Raw genomic sequence first — 23,120 nt, 5'->3', positions numbered from 1 at the left:
CCAGAAGAGCCATGGTCAAGAACCTTCTATCCTTCTTTCTTTCTGCACTGCTTGATCCCTCCTATCCTTTCCAATCTCTCCATACATGTACATACATACATACATACATACAGTACATACATACATACATACACTTTTTTCTTGGCCATGGCTCGGTGTTGGCTATGCGTGCTTAAATGGGCGTTGAGCATCAGCATGTGTCGAGTTGTTTCCTGCGTTGCTACATTAGTCTTACTAAGTCATCTGAAAGGAATCTTGACTGTTGTCCCAAGGCATTTATTATTTTGCACTATACCAGTTACATCTGACTTCACATTGTCAATGAACATTAATGTCTTCCAATAACAGCACTCCAAAAGCATCCACCTTATTTAACTTTCCTGTAACCTAGCAACAGCTACTGTAGTGTGCTGTAAAGTACTTTCTCTTTTTTCTTCTTCTTTTGTAATAACACATATTAATAATTAAACTGTGGTATTATAGCAATAGTATGGTTTCTACTGCCTTGCATTGAATCCAATTCCCATGACATCTCCTTCCTGTTGCACCTGTGACCTAAGCTGATCAACAGTAGTGTATTGTATCTGCATTGTCGGTTTATTTATATTCTTTGTACATTGACCTGAAGCTGTAGGGACCTCCATCAGTGTGTGTGTGTGTGTGTGTGTGTGTGTGTGTGTGTGTGTGTGTGTGTGTGTGTGTGTGTGTGTGTACCTTCTCATTCAGAGTGCTAAGCTGTTGCTGCAGTCCCTTGTTCTCTCTGTCTGTGTCCTGCTTGGTAGAGACCAGCTGTTCCTTCTCCTGGCTGAGCTCCAGCAGACGCTGCTCATAGTCTCCCTCCAGCTTCTTCAACTCCACCTGCAGCTCGTGGCGCGACGTCAGCTCTGCATCCAGCTGATGCATACATATGCACACAAATACACACACACACACGTGCACACACAATAAATACAGACATACAGAAATAGTTAGGCAGTAGCATAGTGAAAACAGATCACAGAGGTTCCTGCAATCAGATATGCATCAGTACATGTCAGACAAAGAAACATACTCTCCCGACTCACACTCACTTGAACACCAAGGAAAACACATGTATGATAGCTACTGTAAACTGACACGCATACACACCAAAACCAGCATAGTCCCTCTAGTCTACATTTACGCAGGAATCCAACTTGCACTCATTAGAGCTCGACGGTAAAATAGGAATATTTTCGGCTCAACATCAATCCTGTTCAAATCAATACCTTATCTACATTGGCTGTGTTCAGCCTTACTGGGATAACCGAGGTATGGCTTAGTCTGTAAATCTGTTCATTAGCCAATATTCATTAGGAGAACAGTTGTTTTTTTGGAGTGCATCTCACACATCTGAAACGACTGATTAGTTTGAGGAGAGGAACAGTGGAATAAACTACAGCCAGCTGATAGCGCTCTTGTTGTTTTTTCAGTCAGTTGTTTTGTGAAACAAAATAAATCAAAACATGGATGCTGCCTTGTATCGGAGTCTGATGCCAGCGTTTTGCTCGGCCTGACCAGATTGTGAAACACAGCTGGTTGAGGTGCCGTCCAACCACATTTGGCCCAGTTCTAAAGACAGTGGAGGCACTGGCTTTAAGCCACAGCACAGCTAAACCCATTCGTTGACAAGTGAAGCAGGGTTCCACCTTGCGCAGCTTTCTCTGGTGTTGCCAGGGTGTTGGTGATATGAAATGAGTGTTTTGGGCAGTGGAGACTGATATGAAATGAGTGTTTTGGGCAGTGGAGAATGAGGTGAACAGTTGTGGAATGGCTTGAAAATATAAATGCAGTGTTAGGGTTTGGATGATTAATCACATTTTATTTTCAATTACAATTTTGGCTTCCAAAATTATGAAAACAAGATAATTTACTTTATTTTGCTGCATTCTGTTTCGCTCTCATTCTGTCTTGTTATAAATCCAATGCACTCCTTTCCGTTACAGTAGTGCCTTTTCTCCCCTCAACAAAAGCCCAGACTCACTCATACACTTTCCTGACATATGTCAATGTGAGTGAACAAGAAAAAGTGATTAGGCATTTGTTATCCTGACTCCAAACACTTTTTATTGATTGAGATTCACATGCTACTTTGCACCCGTTCCTAAAATACAGTGATTATGATTACAACATGGAAAGGAAGAAGTACATTTTCGAAGTATATTTTTGAAGTAGCGAAGCATCAGCTATATTTAGAGCGAAGCAGGCCCGGATTGGCCGTCGGGAGGACCGGGACTATTCCCGGTGGCCTGCCCTCTAGTGGCCTGCCTGAAAAAGAAAAAAAAAAAAAAAATTTTTTTTTTTTTTTTTTTTTTTTTGCATCAAAAAAAAATATCAGGTCAGGCCAGCCATCCACAGCCAGCGCGGCGCTTAAGTGATGCAGCAAAAAAAAATCTCTCCTAAGCTCAGGCCAGGCCAACCACAGTCAATTTCAATTCAATGCAGTCAGTGTTGGTTGCAGCTCAGTGCAGCTGCGGGCCTCCCCCCTACCTTTAACCCCCAAAAAGGACCCCCTTTTGTAAGGCCCCCCAAAAATAAGGCCCCCCCCAAAAAAGGGCCCCCCCAAAAAATCGGCGCGCGCTGCGCGCGCGCAGGGTGGCCTGGGTGGGCGTGTATCTCCCGGCCAGATTTGGAGTCCCACTCCGGCCCTGGAGCGAAGGTAATTGGATGTTCAAAAAATGTTTTAGTGGGTGGACAACAAATCAAGCTTCTCTAGCTGTGCCCACACTTTGCTTGTGACGCAATTCATATTTATATTTCAGTATTGTTCAAACAGTCATCAAAAGTATAGTGAGACCCTCATCTAGTGGTTGTTTTTAATGAAGAAAGGGGCTGGGTCGCGCATATGTATGGGAGACGTGTCTATGTGGGTGTGTGTTTGTGCATGCATATGTATGAAATATCTAAAGGAGACCGCTGTGTGTGTGTGTGTGTGTGTGTGTGTGTGTGTGTGTGTGTGTGTGTGTGTGTGTGTGTGTGTGTGTGTGTGTGTGTGTTTGTGCCACTAACGCTACGGTAATTACTGTAGTGAAACCATTTGATTGGTCTCGTTATGACAGGCGATTCTATCAAGACAGTTATTGTTAAAAGGCTAAAGAAATGCATGCGGTTTCCAAAGCCAATAACTAATATTGTTAAATAATTGGGATCTCAATATTAACCAAAATAATTGTGATTCAGATTTTTGCCATAATGAAGCAGCACTAATTCATATTGAAAACTCTGGAGTGGCCAAATGACTGTAGGCAAAGTTTGGCCAAGAGGCTGCAAAAGGTCAAACCATTCATTAATCATTCATTTGAGGGATGATAATTTGCATATTCAATCCAACAGCTAACATTTTACCTCTGTTCTCCAAAGAATGTGTGTGTGTGTGTGTGTGTGCGCGTGTTTAGTTTCCTTCTGGCAGCTGAGGCAATTTCCATATCTCAAAGACCTGTAGAAGCTATTCCTGCAGCATGGAGCGTTCAATTTCATTGTATACTTTACAGCGCAATTGAAGGCCAATTAATGTCTCGGGCTCCCACGCCGTACTTAAATAATCTCACTTCTCTTCTCACTTCACTTATAATGCACGCCTTGCCTTTTTGTTTTTTAAGAAACTGAAAAAAATAAATAAATAAAACTTGACTTATTATTTCTCTCACATTCATCAACTTTCGAGGATTTGTAACAAACTCCAAATACTCACATGCGTGCACACAAACACGCGCACACACACAAAGCCGTTTAATTTGCAGACAGTGTATTCCTTCCTCTCACTGTCAGCTTCCTGACAGCCTCATCCCTAATCCCTGCCAGAGGGACTGGGTGCAATTACCCCATCATACCCAACTATAGCACTATGGGGCACATCTGATTCTAAGTGTTTGTGTGCATGTGTGTGTGTGTGCGTGTGTGCGTGTGCGTGTGCGTGTGCGTGTGTGTGTGTGTGTGTGTATGTGTGTGTGTGTGTGTACGTGTGTGTACGTGTGTGTGTGTGTGTGTGTGTGTGTGTGTGTGTGTGTACGTGTGTGTGTGTGTGTTTGTGTGGGGGAGAGAGAGAGTGTGTGTGTGTGTGTGTGTGTGTGTGTGTGTGTGTGTGTGTGTGTGTGTGTGTGTGGGGTCAGTGCACATGTTGCCATGTGTATGGATGTATGCCTGCGCGTGCATGTGGTGGGGACTAGTTTGTGCTTCCTCTTTGCAATTATCCTGTCACTCCTATAATAGGACAGAAACACCGGGGTAGCGCCCCCCCACAATCAAGGCATTTACCCCCTCCGTGAGCATGTGCGCATATGTGTGTGTGTGTGTGTGTGTGTGAGTTTGTGTGTGTGTCCGTCTGTCTGTTGCCAGCCTTAGAGAGCATCTCTCTGTCGGGTGCCTGTCAGATGTGTGTGTGTGTGTACGTGTTCGCCTCCGTTCCTCTCATCTCTTCTTTCTCATTTGTCGCCGCTTGTCAGGCGAAGAGACTAGCCGAATAGAATCTCATTAGGGTTCCGCTGAGTATCAGTGTGTGTGTGTGGGTGTGTATGTGTATGTGTATGTGTGTGTGTGTGTGTGTGTGTGTGTGTGTGCGTGCGTGCGTGCATACGCACGCATGGATAAGTTAGCACTTACAGTACATCATTTCCTTGTTCTTTCCCATATCGTTGCTGTCCGGTGGAAACCTCATATGTCCAAAACAGTTACTTTTCAATATGTTACAGCTGCACACTACTGCTGTCTGACTGATGTCTGCATATGTACCATGTACTTGGTCAAATCCAGTTTTGATTTAACTATTTGTAACTCTCTGACAGGGTTCCATTTGGTTCCATTTTTTAAGTTAAATGAACACTCAGGATTTACAGTGTGTGTGTACTGTATATATACTGTGTGTGTGTGTGTGTGTGTGTGTGTGTGTGTGTGTGTGTGTGTGTGTGTGTGTGTGTGTGTGTGTGTGTGTGTGTGTGTGTGTCTTAAAGTTCACCTTCTTCTCCAGTTCTGTGGCCTTGGCCTCGCTGGACTCCACCTTGGTTTGATCCACCATGTTGTCTGTAGCAGAGACAAAGGAGGAGGAGGGGGGTAAGATATGGGATTCAGACAATGCACCTGCTCATGTCTGGGCCGTGAAGACATTGCGCCTTTTGGTCTGGCACATGCTGTTCACACACACACACACACGTACACACACGTGCACTTACTCACAGTCACACAAACGTGAGCAAACGTGCTTCTTACGCACGGCTGGCGTCTTTCTCTCTGCCAACTGTTTTTATTTTTTCCCTCCACTTTTCTTATCACACCTCTCAAAGTAGAGATGGTTGAGACAATAAGATTCTGTGTATAACTGTACTAGTTCCCCTTTCCAGAAGGTGGCATAAACATTTACTGTTCCAGGTCAGTTTCCCATAGCTTCATTTAATTGGCTCAGCAGCAGATTTTAACCGGAAATACATCTGAAGGTGTCACGTGATTCCGATTCAAATTTGCTGCTGAGCCAATCAAATTAAGCTATGGAAAAGTGACCCGAAACAGGAGATGTTTTGCCACCTTTGGGAAAAAGGAACTATAGTTATGCACAGAGCCTATTGCAGAGTAATCTCGAATAGTAAGATCCTATCTGCTGCATCCTGATTCTATCCATCACTACCCCACACCACCCACTCAGACAACCACACTCCCTCCCCCTCTCCCTCTCTCTCTCTTCATCTCCTCAAAGATTACATATCACATTTTCTTTAACTTTTTTTATTCCTTTTTTCAGTTTCAGTACAGAATGGAAAAGAGAGAAAAATAAACACGGCCCCTCCACCTCGGCTATTTTTCCATGTGATTTTGAGGGTCTGCTGTTCCAGTGCCAGGCTGTGTGCGTGGTTAGCTGGGTCTACTAGTTAAGACTGACCAGCAGGAACAGTGTTGAGGTGTACAGGTGGGCACACTGTGTGCAGTGAGGGCGCAATCTGGCACAGTGGACGAGTGCCACGCGGCGACTGAAGGAAAGACAGCAACCCATGGTGCCTCAGAGCCGAGTGGGTGGAAACGGTATGAGACGTGGGAGAGAGAAATACAGAGGCGTTGAAAACGCTCAGATGGAAAGCTGCACGAAAAGCCAGGGAACATAAAAGTTAACGGCAAGTGAAACGAGAAGGTGTGCACAGAAAGAAATGCCAAGTGGTAACGAAAATAATGGGCAAGTGTGCAAAGGAATAAAAACTACACAGACACGTGTGTGTGTGTGTGTGTGTGTGTGTGTGTGTGTGTGTGTGTGTGTGTGTGTGTGTATGTATACATATATATACATATCTATATGTATATATATAGACAACACAAAGGTTTCACTGGCACACCACAACGTAGAGTGGGGATAGATCTGGCAATGCGACGAGACTACAAAGGTTGATGATGTCCACAGGCTGAGAATATATATATACACACACACACACACACACACACACGTTAGGCAGAGGAAGGAGAGATACGGCTGGTGGATACCATGAAAAGAAATGGAAGATAATATTGCAGCCCACATATCTTTCAGTGTGTGTGTTTCTGTTTGAGTATATACAGTTACTGGGTGTGTGATGAGGGGAGGGGTGGATGGAGGGGGGTTGCTTTCGTCTGTCGTGGCAGCGAGGCTAAATGGGACAGGCTTCTAATAGAGAGAGAGAGAGAAAAAACCTGTGTGCAGAATTTCAGAGTTCAAAGAAAAACACTAAATAATGCATGCAGGGCAGAATTGGGCTGCTTTCCACCGATAATAACACTGGCAGCCTTAAAGGAGGCCAGCCAATGTGTTTGTGTACGTGTGTGTGTGTGTGTGTGTGTGTGTGTGTGTGTGTGTGTGTGTGAGAGTGTACAGTATATGTGTGTGCGCGCGCACACATTCACACACGCGCGCAGCAGGACACTTTTAGAAGCAGTACAATTAGAGCCTCCTACTCTAACAGAGAGACGCCATGAAGGAGTTCTGAACTCTGGAGACATGGCCTCTCAACGCCCACTCTGTTCTCTCAGTTTAACTTTAGTTTAGTCAATGGACTATGCTTGTGTTTATTACAGACACAATATATACAGTATACTGCATATAATGGGGGAGGCATTGTTTTGGATAACCTGTCTCCTTTACTGGACAGCACGTAGTGAAGACAGACAGGGAACATAATGTGAGAGTATGACAGGTGGCATGAGGCAGATTCAAATCTTCAACGATGTGACTACACGCATCACGGCGTACGCCCGTCTCAGTTCCACACCTTCATTGCCTGGGAAAAGGTATCATTTTACCATGGTGCTTAAACTACAGTCATTTAAGCAGGGATACATGTTTCTCTGTTGTTAAAAGCTTCACAAGACTGCATTTATACTGTCTTTTAAGCTCCCACATACTGTACGATGGTGAGACTTGTAGCTGTAGTCTACAACCCACACTGACCTCTCTCTCTCTCTCTCTCTGGCACCATCCGGTGGTGTGTCTGAGGCACTCCACCTGCTTTGTCATCTATCCATCATATATGGCTAAGTGTTTGTATGTATGTGAATATCGAACCATGTGAGTGTGCTTCCATGCGTGTTCACTCGCAAGTGCTTTCATTTGTGAGATGGGGGAAAGAGAGTGACTTCATTTCAATCGTCCAACCGTGTCCTCAAAAAGCGCTCTCCCTCAAGTGGGGCCACATGAATCAAATGGCCTTCAAACAACATGGGGGAAATATGTGAATTGTGGTATTTGTCTCCAGCCCATTCAATTCCTGCTATATACTCTGTGTGTGTGTGTGTGTGTGTGTGTGTGTGTGTGTGTGTGTGTGTGTGTGTGGGGTCCAGTGCACGGGTGCTTGTAGCTCACCTATCAAACCCTCAATGTCCAGGCTTACGCGGTTACGGCACTTGAAGTCTGGGTCGGCACCATTTCTGTGAAGCACAATCTGACCAATGCACTCATCCATCAACTTGTAGTACTGAGGCCTACGGGAGGACAGGTAAAAAAAAAAAAACACCACCACATTTACAAGTGTTACTAGAACAGGGTGTGATGTGTGTTATATTCTCAGAGCAGTGTTCAGTTTCTCCCCAATGACAACACACACACACAGCCGCACGTGTCACTTTGTCTTTGCGACTGAGATTGGCTGTCCGCATGAGCGTGACAACTTCACTTTCTTGTCACAAAGATTGATTGTGTGTGAGTGGGATTGCAAGTGCGAGAGAGAGAGAGAGTGTGTGTGTGTGTGTGTGTGTGTGTGTGTGTGTGTGTGTGTGTGTGTGTGTGTGTGTGTGTGTGTGTGTGTGTGTGTGTGTGTGCAGCGTCCTGTGTCTGATCTAGCTGGTTTCACACAGACACTCAATTTTGGAGGTGTCTGATTCTCTGACCCTGTGTGACGCACCCAGAGTCACAAACTCAATACTTTATTTATTTCTTCTCTCTCTCTTCCTTTGTCTCTCTCTCATATTTGTTCCTCCCTCCCTTAACTTCACCATTTTTTTCTTTCAACTGAGGTTTATCCGTGGAGCAAGAGAGACATCTAGTGTCCGTTTTGGAAAAGGGAAATATTACTCCACTACAAGTGTAAGTTGTTCAGTCAAAATGTTACTTGAGTTAAAGTACTGGAGTACAGTACTTGCATTTAAAAAATATATATAAAAAAGTATATTTTCTTTGTACCCTGGCCGGAATCCCAGCAGACTTGTTTCCATTGTGGAAATGTTTGAATGAGGCACACCAACCACCCTGAGGGCTTTGGATGATGACAAGTGATCGGACAGTTTAACAGTTAGGAAGGTTTGAATGAAAGCAACGCCGATGACTTCCAGTGCTTTCACTATTATGAAGTCCAATTGTATGGCAAGGTGCTCAATTCTAGCAGCTCCTCTTTAATAATGTCCTTTATCTCAAACCATATATGGAGTAGCATCAAATCTGTGTGAAGTCACCTCATCAACCAGTATGGAGTAAATCCTTGCCATCCTTGATCTTGTCAACAAGACTGAACGGTATGATTTTCTACCCATTGACATCTATAATTGCATGCTGTGTTAGTGTAGCATTTCCACTTTTATTTTTTTACCGGCCAAGTAACCATCATCGTTTATAATTACTGGCCAAATGAAAATGTATTCAGCCAGTGGCCGGTAAATACCGGCTAACGGAAAAAGTTATGTGTGTGTATAAAGCAAGCATGCATACCATACTGCGTGTGGGTCGGGGGGAAAGTGAATGTGTATCTGTGTGCATTTGTGCTGTTGTGTTGGCCTGTGTCAGTCCTCATTTTGGTTCATTTTCAGGACTGCATCTCCGGGCCAAGAATGAAACACACTGCAGAGCCCAAAAGGAAAATAACAAACGGCCGAGTAGCATGCATCATGTCAGTCACTGGCCGCACACGTTCGTTCAATCTACCTCTACCGCTCTCGCTCTCTTTCCTCTTCTGTCCAACTACCAATTTAGCACATTTCTCCATTGCCTGCTTTTCCTTTGTGCCTCTCCCTCGTTCCACATCTCTCCCTTTCCACCAGTGTAATTTCCAAGCAGTACTTTCTTCTACTCTCCTTCCCTCTGTCTCTCTGTGGACTCTATTACATACCAGTGCTATTGTGTTGCTCTGATCACCTGGAGGGCAATGGAGGGTAGGGAGCGAGGAAAGGAGGGCGGACGGAGGTTAAAGAAAACTAAACAAAGAGAACCCACTCCAGCCAAGGACATTAGAGAGGGGAGGAGGGTTGGCGAGGGCAGAAGCAGAGTATAGCTATAAGGAAAGAGCCGACAGATGGATTCACATGATGGTTATGTGCAATTGGATAAGGCAAGAATGCAGGGAAAGCTAGCTTGTCCCAATAGACGGGTCTACCGTTGTTAGAATGTTATTCTAAAATTATTTCCACTTCCCCAGTCCTCCCCATCCTAGCCACAGTGTTCAACATCAAGCGCAACTTCCTTCCTGTCTAATGCAATTGACACAAAGACCTCTCCAGCGACGCTGACAGCTCAGCACAACTGTGTGTGCATACTGTATGTGTGTGCGCGTGTGTGCGCGTGTGTGAGCTCGTGTGCGCTTACTCAACGCTAGCTCACCATCTCTGGACTTGTTCGTTCTATTATTCTATCCCCATCTTGCTTTCCACTCATTCTCTCCTCGGCTAAACCCCCCGGGGGCCTCTGCGAGGCATATTAGCATATTTCTGGTGATAACGGGTGAAGGTGCTCATTTCTATTAAAATGGAATTGGACTCTTTTGCATGTATTAATTTCACAGCTGTAGGATGGCGTGCTGGAAAATAAACACTGGGAATGGAAAGGGGGAAGCTATTTGAGAGGAAGGAGGGGGTGGAAGGAAAGAGGGACATGGAAAGAAAGAATAAGGAAGAGTCATCCTCCATATGGCTGTCACATATCGTCACAGTTAGGCAGAAACCTTGTTTGTCCATATTTCATCTCTTTATAATGTTTCATAAATGAATGCCCAATGTTATACGTCGTTGCATGACAGTGTCACACAAAGTAGCGAAAATAGCATTGTGATATGTTGTGAGCTTGTAGATCGCCTATTTCCGCAATTGTTGAAAATAATTTAAAGCTTTCTCCTATACATACATATAGGGCTGCCAAAATAGGGATGCCAGCTTGAAGGTCTGTGTGTGGGTTTTATAAATATTTAACCACTGAAAAGTATAAGAGCTTGTGACCAAATAATAACTACATTGGATAACAGGTTCTTTTTTCCATTTCCTCAAAAGTTATTTTTTTTTATCACCTGGGTATACAGTGTGTATTGATCCTCTGTTATTCATACACAAGCATGGACTATACATGTGATCTACTGTACAACAGCTAACAGATCCTAGCTATTCACTGATAAAAGCCATAAAAATAATTCCACAAAACAGTACCTGTTTTGGACAAACAGTATAGTACAAGGTTTCTGCCCGACAGTGACGTTATGTTTTGGTCTTGTATTTAGCATGGTGTACTACTGAGGGCATACTTGCAAAGCCAAACACGTATGAGAATTCAACATGCATATTTGCAGTTGCCCATGCTCATGTGTGCCCGTACACATTTTCGTGAACTCCACAGAAAGTGGCTTGGAATTGCAGGCCGTATTATGTTATTCATTCATTCATCCATTATTCATTAGACAAAAATCTATAAGCCACAGAGTATCTGAGGGCCTTTTCAGCCTAGGGCCCTTAAATCTTTATGTATTGATGAGTTTGTGTGTTTACGTGTGTGCATGTGTGTTACCTGGCCAGATAATCATTGCGGATCAGCAGCAGGTGCTGCATCAAGGACAGGAAGTAGCCTTCGGCTTTTGAGTCCTTCACTGTGTTTTGGAGGATATCAAACACCTCCCTCACATCGGTACAGGAACACCCATTAAGGACCAATGCCAAACACATCAATATATACTGTATTTACATATTTAACTATTCACATGTTCTAAATATTTGGTCTCATAGTGAGAAGGGGATTCATATTTCTATATGGCAACATTTATACTGAGTATTATAGAGAACCGGCAGGTTTACAGGCAGGCATATAGGCCCTCTGGTAGAAAAAACACCATGATTGACATTATAACATTCTTTCTAAAGTTCAAATACAGCAGGCTAGGCAAACTGTTGTATTTCAAAGTGTATTTCAGACCAGTTTGCCTAAAGGTTTAGGTATGTGGTTTCATTTCAGTGTCTGTCAGTGAGCTTCAACACTGGGTTACTATCAGATCTATTGTGCATGAGATAATGAATTCACCACCCTACCGGTACCATTGAGACACCTGGTGGTGAAAATCAGAACTGTCTGCAAAAATACAGAATAGACTGGTTCTTCGGTTCAACTTTCATTTCTACTCCATTTAAATACAAAACATTTTGGTAGAGCTATGGTAACTTCTCAGGGGGAAAAACAAAAACAAAATGCACTCACAATACATGCAAGAATGGTGATCTGATCATTAAAAGCACCTCGAATGACACAGAGTGCACACTAGAGGAGTTTCAAATCTTAACGGATTAAAAACATTTGGGAGACCACAGACATAGCAACAGATTTAGCTTTTCTTTTCTTTTCTTTTTTTTACCATAAGCCTGCACACACCAGACAATTCGATCGATCAGACCACACACTTGGTGATTATACTAAACTATTTCAGAGTTGTGTGACTCCAGGGACCGTAAAACAACGAAAACAAATGTGCCAAATTTCACTCACCCAAACATTATGGGCGGCAGTGGCTCAGGAGGTAGACTGGCTGCTTGGGAAGGATTGCTTTAATTTTAATTTGTGGTTATTTTATTTTTATTTGGACTTGATATGGGAGAAGCAAGTTATTAATCTTAACATGAATAATAATATGATATAGGGATTCAAACAAAATAAATCTTACAACTGAACATTTTTGTCAGGTCAAGTCCTAATTTGTGATTTGTGAAACGGCATGAGAAGATTTAAGAAGATTAAGAAGTCTTAACCCATTAAGACCTGGAACTGTGTCATTTTTAGATTTGAGCTAATAAGCATTATTTTACACTTTGGGCTATTCAAAAATAGCAGATATACAAGCTCATAGCGCGGCACCGAGTGCCGCGCTACAAGCTTGTAGATCTGCTATTTTTGAAAAATCATGAAAATGTGTTCAAATCTTTGAATAGATATATTTTTAAAGCGAACATTTTTAACTCAAATCTTTGCTTCTGGGGGTCCCTGGAACAACATATTTTGATGGGGGTCGGCGGCCAAATACATATAATTTTGTGGGTCCTTGACATGAAAAAGATTGAGCACCACTGACATAGAAACATACGTTTTTCAGAAAACTGTTGAAATTTAGGAGACATGTAGAATCGGCTTCAGGTCTCAATGGGTTAATTATATCATGATTTACAAGGGGAAGATGACGAGTACCTTGACAACTAGTGTGCATTAACCTACATAAAATATAGTCTATGCTTATTCAAAAAGAATCATTTGTTGGCCTATTTTGTTCAATCTGGGAACTTCTGTATGCCTGTTGTTGACAACATTCAGGAGGGAGGCGTGTGTGTGTCCAAGCACCGATCAGCAACACATTTCTAAGGAAGTACCTACTGCATTTCATAATGGATGGGCGTTGGATCTGGCTGAAACCTTTCCCAAATATCGAGCTGACTGACCTCATCACTCTGACACGTTGTCAATGTCAGATATTATCGAGCACAGATGACCCATGGCGGTCAGATTGGGCTGATAACTTGTCCAACTATGGATGAGGTTTGAGATCCACATGGGAGCCACGTTGTCATCAGTCTTGTTTGCATTTTCATCTGTCATTAATAAAAGGATTCAGACTTGCTGAAGAGCAATAATGCTCTGTCACATTTGCTTCATAGTTTGTTTTCAGTTAATAAGAATGAAACACGCTGATGCCTGCTGATTGGCAAAGACAACAAAGTGTCTAATGTCGGGGCCTGCCTAAAGCCTAGCAAGATACAGTATACCCGTAAAAAGGAATGATTAATCACGTTTTAATTTACAGAGAAGATTAAGGGGGTCACCCTGTCAATGAATGATTAACATTGTGCGAGGAGTCAATTCAATTCAGCTCTATGCTGATAGCTGAAACTCATTTTTAAATGTTACTGTAGGTTCATTCTTGACCACAATAATCAATAGTGATTTGAATTTAACGACATAATAGAAAATAGTGACCTGAAAAAGAGGTGATGATGAGGAGAAAACCCTTTTTTGTGTTTAAATGCCGGCAGACCTGTTAACATGGCCCTAGCCTATACCAGGCATTCCTATGCTAATTTGACCTGAAGGATATTCCATCTCAAAGCGGATGTCGTCCAGGCGCGCTCTGAGTTCTTCAGAGTCCTCCTCCGCCTGCTCATCAAACACGTTGAGCTGCACCCTCAGCTCGTCATTCTCGATCATCCTCACCTCCTGCAGGGGCACGGACGGCAGGAGGACGGAGGGAGATGAAGAGGCACGTCATCAGGACAGCGGGAGGGAGACAGTGTGTCAGTCAAATAACCGAGTTTAGACACAGTCAACAGAAAACTTTTTGAGAGTCGGCACTGTGTGTGTGTGTGTGTGTGTGTGTGTGTGTGTGTGTGTGTGTGTGTGTGTGTGTGTGTGTGCGTGTGCGTGTGTAAGAGTTCACAAGCACACAGAGATCAATAAAAAGTTATGCGTGTGTGTGTGTGTGTGTGTGTGTGTGTGTGTGTGTGTGTGTGTGTGTGTGCATGCTTCCTACCGTCAGCTGGTCTTTGAGTCCCAGTCTCAGCAGTTCAGAGCGGATGTGGATCCTGAAGTCTAGCTCCTCTCCTCGACTGATCAGAGCGTTGATGAGCGTAATGCAGCCAGCCTGACAAACACACACAACATAGCACGATATAAACACAAACAGACACACACCACAGGGAGGCTAGCTGGATGGTGTGGGTGATAAGTTCTACAGAGAACCAACACAAAAGGTAATGACGTCCCTTTTCAATGAGGATCGTCCGTACTATGTGGTTTTTAAAAGTGTCAAACTAAAACTACCAATTGAAATAGTACTGTGCGTGAATTAAATTTATTGTCTAACTGCTGTGTTGTTGGACGGAGCATGAGACATTGTGTTGCTCTATGATAAACTAAGGTCATGACACATCAACAGCCTCTATATTATACACAAATGTATAGTGAACAGTGCAACGTACTGTTGTATGTCCTTGCACTATATGCTGTTGGTAGAGCTGTGTTAATGCATTAAACGACCTTGACCTTATTATTTTCGCATCAATTTAGTGAGATGGCTTTTTATTTTATTTGAATCATAGTTTGAAAAGCTGGTACGGTCCAATAACCTTGCATGAAAGTTATAATGTGCAATCAAAGTGTTTCAGAATTCAGGAAGTGTGTGTGTGTGTGTGTGTGTGTGTGTGTGTGTGTGTGTGTGTGTGTGTGTGTGTGTGTGTGTGTGTGTGTGTGTGTGTGTGTGTGTGTGTGTGTGTGTGTGTGTGCGTGTGTGTGTGTGTGCATGTGTGTACCTTTAGAGCGATGTTATGTTTGCTCATGCCCGTAAGTAGAGGCTGAAATCTCTCGATATCCAGTTTTTCTGCCTCCACTGTTATGGCCTCCAGAACACGTTCATGACTGCAATCACAAAAACAACCCCACAACACAGTTACAGGCTTATAATATAGGCGTTTGTTTTTGTCTGCTTCATCAGGCAGAGAGAGAGAGAGTAGCAAATAACACTGCAGCAAATATAGTGAAATGAGAACCACGTTCTTTACTTAAATAAAATATAGATGAGAAGTATTTGATGCATCCTCTGAACAAATCAAAATGCAATAATCTCCTTGAAGAAAAAACGTGCAATGCCTTGGAAGCAGCAAAATATATCTGCAATTCAGAGTGTAAGAGAAACCCAAAACAAACAAAACTTAACAACTGTCATTAGTCGATTCATCACTTACTGATGTTTGTTTGTTTCCTTCATTTGTCATCACAATGCTGAAATTGTTTCATACTATAATATGTTAATTCATATCTAATCGCTTTGGCAATAATGTCTCTGAACTTTCATGCCAATAAAGCTTGAAGGGATTGAGAATACACACCTGGCAAGGGAATTATCTCAATTTCAATACCCTTGCATGTTTCACCCTACCTCAGTTCATAGTGCTGATTAATATCAAATTCAGCTAAATATATGGTACTGAATATTTCATTTATCTCAATTCATTTGCCTGGACATTAATCACTGCTTATTTTTCCCCCAGATTCAAAGGCAGTTTTTTTTTCTGTCCTCTAACACAAACGTCCTTGCGGCCTCCGAGACAGCCAGCCAGACAGACAGCTAGACAGGCAAGCAGGCAGTCTGTGCACCACTGACTCAACCTGTTCCAAGGACGAGCTCCAGCATGGTGTCTGCACTGCTGAGTGGGTCACCAGTCGTCCTCTTTAAAGGACTCCGTCCTCTGTAAAGATGGACCAAAGGGGTGAGCGGGAGGCGCCGTCTGCCTGCCCCTGACTATCTGGGTAACCATCTGTTCCAAAAACGCTATCACTGTGGTGCTGTGATCCATTAAGCCCAAGCCCACCTGTTAACCCATTAAGACCTGAGGCGATTCTTAATTTTTTTTTCTAAATCCTAACAGATTTTTGGAAAAAAAAAAAAAAAAAATGTTTTCAAGATTTTTCAAAAATAGCCAAAGAAATTTAAAGTTACACAGATGCGTTCCAGGTCTTAATGGGTTAACCGCACAGCAGATTCTACCCTAAGTTGAATGACATTATTCTCTACCACGCTACATGCGTTGCTTTTCATGCGCTTTTGAACATCATTACGCCAACTCATGACTCTGCAAACCCCTGTTTGCTATAGGCCGTGAGCGCTACTTTATCATTGTCTGTAGTTTGAGTAATGCGAGTTCAGCAGCGTGACGAGTTTGTGAATTTCATTTATTTCCCTGGGCCCGCGCACTGTTGGTGATTCAATAAACATCCCTCTGCAGACGTAACAAGACTGTACGTTACACCGCTTGAATGCACATGACTGAGATAGTGAACGTTAAATGTATATAAAATACAGAGTAATGTGTACTCTAGTGCCCATGGTATACTGTATGTGAGGCACCATCCATCGGTGAATTGGACGTACTAGTTGAGGGAAAGCATCAATGAAGCATCGTCGGTATGACATCCGACATTAGAGTCATGGGGTTTTCTGCTTTCCGAGCTTTGGAATAGACTAACTCATGTTCACAACTGCTTGGGAAGTTCAGCACACAAATGAGTCATGTGACGTGGTAAACTGTACAACTCTTTAACTAGTACTTACAGGTCTTCTGAGTGATCCACGATGCAGATGGCGGAGAGTAGCCTAATGGCGTCCGTCATCATGAGTGGTACCCTGGGGTTGATGGCTCGTACCAGAAAAGGAATCCCCTCGGCCGAATCCAGCATGGCTTTCAGTCCGAACTGCAGTGGGAGGATGAGAGAGGGGGGATGGGGGCAGGAGAGGAAACCCGCTAAGAATGCCTCTATGATCACTTTTTCACAGCAGTGTACAGTCAGGCAGTGGTTCTCAAACCTTTTCATGTCAAGGACCCCCAAATGAATATGTATTTGGCCACAGACCACCATCAAAAACATATTTTGTGCCTGGGACCCCATACAATATTTTATGTTGTTAAAATGTTTCAAAAAGTTGTAGATCTGCTATTTTGAAATATCCAATGTATATAGGTTTTAAGTGGTTTAACAGATTTTTATGCTATATTTACACATTTTTCTGGGGGCCTCCTGGAACCCCCACAAGCACCACTGGGGGTGCTCGGACCCTACTTTGAGAACCATTGCAATAATAAGGCTTCCCAGTCTCAGAGCTGAATTTAGTCCTGCCTAATGAATCATCCACTTTTTTTCTTCCATGTTTGATATTCCAGATTTCTCTTGGTGTTTAGGTTTAAGTATCCATGACTATAAGCTAAATACATATGAGATTTTTTTTTACGTAATCTAAAATGTAATCAGCACCTAAGATGATCATGAACCAAATTAGTAGGGCCAGATTCAGTTTAGGGTGCCACATAGTGGTAAAAATAAATTGCACCCACCACCAGCACTAGTTTGAGGAACAGTATTGTTGACAATGACAGCTTTCAAATGGAACCTAAAGAAACCTATTCATTAATAAAGACATTTAACTCAAAATAAATCTAGCTTTAACAGTATTGCTTAAGAGAAATTCACTAAATTAATCTAAACACGTCTTGGTTAAAATATGGTCAGGTACAGTGAAAACGTATTGGCAGTTTGGCACCATACCTTATTATTCATGAAGGCTTTGAGACAGCGGATGATTTCATGTTGACACTTCACTCCATGATTGTTGCTGGTCAAAGCAGGTAGAGAAGGAGTGGAACAGTTAGATATTAGTAACAACATACAATATACCATGGCTATATTGCCTAGGGTTGGTGTGCTTCTCTTACGGGTACTCGTCTCGTTCCTCCTGCAGTCTCCTCAGCAGGCTGAGCAGCAGGGCAAGGCCCTCCTGTCCAAAATTCTGCACCCAGCTGGAAAATGGACAAAAGGCCACAGGGTTCAGCACAGTGGTCAAGGGCAGTAATTGGAAGTCTGATGGTAAAAACATACAGTAGGTAGAATACTGTATGCTGATGCCGTATGTAAACTATGCTGTACTGTATACTGTACAGATTATATTCAGGTTTGTTAGTTGACTGAAAGGGAATGAGAAAGGTGCAATAGTGGTTAAAACTCATTCAGTGCCACTCGACGTCTAAGACGTCCGTTGTATCATAAGCCCTGTGCCACTGGACGTCTCTAAGACGTCAAAAAAAAAAGAAAAAAAATCAAATTTGTATTTATTTATTCATTCATTTTTTTGGGGAAAAAAAATGTTCAGAACCCAAGATATCATGATTTGAAAATGTTCTGCTCCATTCACTTCTTGTTTAACGTCTTACTGAAAAAGGCTGTATCTCGGCTCCTAAGCACTTTTTTTTTTACAATGAATTTTGGCTCTGGCACTCAGAGCCAAACTGCCAGAAATAAGTCGGGCACTGAATGAGAGGTCAAACTGCGGCCCTTAGACAATTGTTCTATCAGATCAATAATATCAAATGTGCAGGCTGGAGTCTGATCTGAGGGTAACATTTCTGAGCGTAGGCAATTTACCCATGTACAAATGACAGAGAGAGCAGTCATCCTGGTAGTAAGCTAAACAGGATGAGTCTGTAATGTGCCTTTTAGTGTGTGTGTGTGTGTGTGTGTGTGTGTGTGTGTGTGTGTGTGTGTGTGTGTGTGTGTGTGTGTGTGTGTGTGTTCATCACCTGACAGGGTTGTTATTGAGTGAGACTCGTAGTGACTCCAGAACACTCAACAGCTGTGTGTCTCGGATATCCGACTTCAACTCTTGGATGTACACCATGGCTGACTTGGTGCTCTCCTTCTGGTTCTGACCCTAACACAGATAAAGTGTGCACACACACACACACACACACACACACACACACACACACACACACACACACACACACACACATACACACAGACAGGCAGGCACACACAGACAGACGCACAAAGCACACAGATGATCCAAATCATTTGTTTCTTGCATTCACAGCTGCTCGGTATTTCTTAGCCAGCTACAGTATATCTGGGGTCATTCCAACATTCACAACTAAGAGGCAGCAGTTAAGCTTAATTTGAATGAGGGTATTGCTTTCTCTTAGCCTGGTTCCAGACCATAGATCCCGCCCACTCTCTGAGTAAGCTCCACGCAGCTTCTGTCTGATAATCAGGCTAGCTTTCTCTCACAATGAGACCATTTTACACTCAAGTGAGCTATTTATTAATTATGGCCACCTGTGCTTGTTTCTGCCGCCTTTTGAGTTTTTTTTCATTATACCGCACCTGGTGCTCTCAAAGCATCGTTTACCCTTTCACCATAGAAGCTGGTGTTGGGGGAAAGACAGCTGCTTTTTTTTGCTAGCATTTTCTGTATACACTGACTTGATAGAAATGCATTTATTGTCAAAAGACTGTATTTCTCAGTACCATAACACACTTGGGCTAGACCCCTATGTACATCATTAAATGGTTCTATGCAAATAAAGTATATTGTTATTTTATCATTATATTTATATTCCACACATTGCAGTTGGGTTATTCTGTATGTCTTCTCAAGGGAAGCATTTTGCTGTGTGTAACCAAATGGACCCATAAGGGTCCGTTTAGGGCCATCACGATAACAAAATTTAAGTTGACTATTAATTGTCATACAAATAATTGCGATTAACGATAATTGTGTTTTTGGCATTGAACATTTGAACATTTAATTTATGTTTGCCTTATAGGCTTCATAATCAGAAATTGCACAGGACAGATATGACAAATAGCTTAAAAATACAAAGAAATTACTGACATATTTAATGGTTTTATACTTTAAACATTTTTTTTTAAATTGCGGAAATAGCAGATCTACAAGCTTAAAACGCATGTTGTAAGCTTGTAGAGCTATTTTTGGAAAATGTTTGAAAATGTATGAACATGGAAACGATTATGATGACAATAATTGCGATTAGGCAATTCTGTAAAAACTGTGACAGGCCTAAGTCCGTTGGGTTACATTTGCTAAATGAACACTCAGGATTTTACAGTGTATTAGCTATATTTGGGGCGAGTACTGACAGCTTTGGAGGTGTGCAGGTACTGGGAGACCATCTCTCGCTTGATGCCGATGTCTTTCGCTCGCAGTGGCTGCTGCTTCTCCTCGTTCAAGTTCATGTCCACCTGCGCAGGCGAAAAGGAGATAACAGATGAAAAGAGGAACAGAGGGAGAGAGAGAAAAGGGGGGTGGCGCGTATAGTAGGTTTGGGCAATTATTCTATAGCAAATAACAGTTTTTATAAATGAACAATCAAAAACTCGACTTGGGGGGGCACGGTGGTGCAGTCGGTAGCGCTGTCGCCTCACAGCTAGAAGGTCCAGGGTTCAATTCCCGCCGGGGACGCTGTGGGCGCTGGGGGCGTGTCTTCTCCTCCGCGTCATCAGTGCCCATACCCTAGGTGGGGTTGGCGAAAGGGCCTACTCTGTGTGGAGTTTGCATGTTCTCCCCGTGTTTCGTAGGGTAGTTAATACTCTCACAAAAACATGTAGTAATCCTGGTTGCTATACCGCCTCCCCCATGACAGCTGGGGCGCCTGATGGAGGGGAAGGGAACTGGTTGGAATAACGTGTTCCTTCCACACGCTACGTCCTACCGGGGAAATTCCCCACTGGCAGGTGACAAGGTCAGTTGGCTCTAATGCACTGAACGAAGCATAAGCTCGGCCCTGGCCTCCCTAGTCTGTGGGGGACTGGTGTAGGGCTGGAGTAGAACCCAGGATCACTTAGGAAATTGGCACCGGGTGAAAAAAATGGGTTACAAAAATCGCGGGATAAAAATTTAAGAGAAAAAAAAAAAACTCGACTTGATGTTTTTTTTATAATTGACTAAATCGATTAGTCTGATTAACCCGTTAACTGAATTAAAAACTGTGTATTTACAAAAATAATTAAAATCATATAGAAAATGTCCATGGTTTTAGCCTGTCAATTTTTTTTTTTAAATAGCTATGATAGCACATCTATAAACTCACAACACGCTGATGTCAGCTTGTAAATGTGATATAAAAAAAAAAGTCTGACCTTGTTGAATCTTGCAACCGACTAATCCATATTACAATAAAAAACAGAAACAGAAATAGAAAAAAAGGGTCAAAACGAAATTGAAAAAAAAAGTGCAAAAACTATAATAACTTTGGTTCAAGGTACCCACAGGGTTGATTTACGAGATATAATCTTCCTGCTTTGTATCTATTTTGTGCCACAGTCTTTTTTGTGCCGTTTAAAATACAAAATACATAAGCAAACATTGTCAGTCACGTATCACTGCCCCTCTAGGATCCATCTGTCGATCACAATATGGTTTGCTTTCCTGCGTTTTGAACGTTGGGAAAGATTATATTTGGACAATTTCCAGCATTAAACTTTCTGTTGTCATACAATCAAAAACAGCCTTTACCTGCGCACACACACACACACACACACACACACACACACACACACACACACACACAGAGCTGAGCGATACAAAATGAGAAAGTGGGACCTCTGTGCCAGGGCCCGTTTCACTGCCAAACTACTTTTCTGGTCCATTGTTAGCTGCTGTGCCAATAAACAACACATTGGCAAGTTTCTAAAGCTTGGTAGCACTCGCTCACACAATGGAATATACAACAAAAAATAAATAAACAAGCTCTAATGGGGTTGTTGTTGACATGATTAGTGTGTCAAATGATCATTTACAGCTAATGGATTGCTGCCTTTGCAGGCTTTTTCAAACCGGGGCCACTGAATTACTTTTGTTCATAACGCAGCAAATATTTGAATAGTAATCAGAATCAGCTGACGCTCTTAACACATGTCTGAAATACACACACTTATTTACACACACTCTCTCACCAGCATCTGTTCAAAAAGCTCCAGGACTTTTTCGTCAGTGAGGTCGTGTAGCAGAGCACTTTGGGCGCTGAGCTCATAGCTGGATGCCGAGGAGTGCCGGTGACTGGGCGCAGACGCCGGAGAGCCCACCTTCTCCTTGTCCTTCTTCATCCTCATGCTGGTGAAACGCTCCAGCTGGATCAGCGTGGAGGCAGAGAGCATAGGTTAGAGGAGAAACCAGCAAAGGTGAACTAAAAGAATCATAAAGTTAGGTACCAATCCCTGATCACCTTCACAATCAAAAAAGAAAGAAATACTATGCATAATGAATTGAAATAAGCTGGGTAATTGAGCATGACAGGGTTTAGTGAACCCATTTTAATCAGGGATTAAAAGTGTTCTATTTTTAAGTTGTACTGTAAGAAAGTTGATAAGGGATTCGACATGTGACATGACATCTGCAGACACCTTTACAAACAAACATGGTCAAATGACGGACATCAGCTTGCAGTCACCATTGGCAGAAAAACATAGGCAACATGCAGGTTGAAGCAAGCACTGAAGTCATTGCCTTTTACAAGGATATAATGGCCTTTGTTAATGTGCTGTCAATATTTTATTTAAATGCCTATGTAGATCGCTGGCAATGGTAAAACCGTAAAACTGGGGCAGGTAAACACAATGAACGTAAGAAGCCAATATTGATGCGGCTTCATTCCATTCTGATTTTTATGGATGGTGTCATAAGCCCTCAATATGTGTCTTAGTCACAGTGTATTGTCCGCTGTGCATACGCTTCCTGTAAACCACTTCCTTTACAGGATGGGCACATGTAAGCTTAGTTAAGCCAATGTGCGCCAAGTATGCAATGCTGTCAGTGAGTGTGCATCTCCCCAAGCATGCACTTTCCAGCTGGTGCGGTACGGGTATGTGACGGACCTTCAGTACCACACAATACAATACAAAGCAAGTTGTTACAGTGAGTTTAAGTTAGTGTGACAGACAGTGACATGAAGGGACGTTAGTGTGTTGGGTTTGTTGAACACATACACAGAACATATTATAGGTGGCGGTGCACAGGGAGGGACACAGCTGTGCACGCCAGAACGAACCTACCTCGTCAGGAATCAGCCGTTTGAGTTTCTGCACGGGATGCGGGAGC

General features: G+C 42.7%; 1 protein-coding gene across 1 annotated transcript in view; it reads right to left on the bottom strand.

Moving 5' to 3' along the window:
* Positions 1 to 23,120, bottom strand: part of diaph1 (diaphanous related formin 1) — a gene marked incomplete at its 3' end in the record, with an annotated part of 80,687 nt that overhangs the window by 8,458 nt on the left and 49,109 nt on the right. The window contains exons 2-15 of the mRNA XM_084041715.1: positions 23,075 to 23,101; positions 21,980 to 22,153; positions 20,165 to 20,266; positions 18,805 to 18,935; positions 17,944 to 18,027; positions 17,777 to 17,843; positions 16,788 to 16,927; positions 14,989 to 15,094; positions 14,211 to 14,321; positions 13,779 to 13,897; positions 11,219 to 11,335; positions 7,826 to 7,944; positions 4,970 to 5,034; positions 715 to 894 (exon numbers count right to left, since the gene is read on the bottom strand). Coding sequence (XP_083897841.1) covers positions 715 to 894; positions 4,970 to 5,034; positions 7,826 to 7,944; positions 11,219 to 11,335; positions 13,779 to 13,897; positions 14,211 to 14,321; positions 14,989 to 15,094; positions 16,788 to 16,927; positions 17,777 to 17,843; positions 17,944 to 18,027; positions 18,805 to 18,935; positions 20,165 to 20,266; positions 21,980 to 22,153; positions 23,075 to 23,101 — 1,542 coding nt within the window. The remainder of the gene's footprint in view (positions 1 to 714; positions 895 to 4,969; positions 5,035 to 7,825; positions 7,945 to 11,218; positions 11,336 to 13,778; positions 13,898 to 14,210; positions 14,322 to 14,988; positions 15,095 to 16,787; positions 16,928 to 17,776; positions 17,844 to 17,943; positions 18,028 to 18,804; positions 18,936 to 20,164; positions 20,267 to 21,979; positions 22,154 to 23,074; positions 23,102 to 23,120) is intronic.

Source organism: Gymnoscopelus microlampas, assembly GCF_963454915.1.
Source record: "Gymnoscopelus microlampas genome assembly, chromosome: 18".
Taxonomy (NCBI): Eukaryota; Metazoa; Chordata; class Actinopteri; order Myctophiformes; family Myctophidae; genus Gymnoscopelus; species Gymnoscopelus microlampas.
This window is presented reverse-complemented; position numbering and strand designations above follow the sequence as displayed.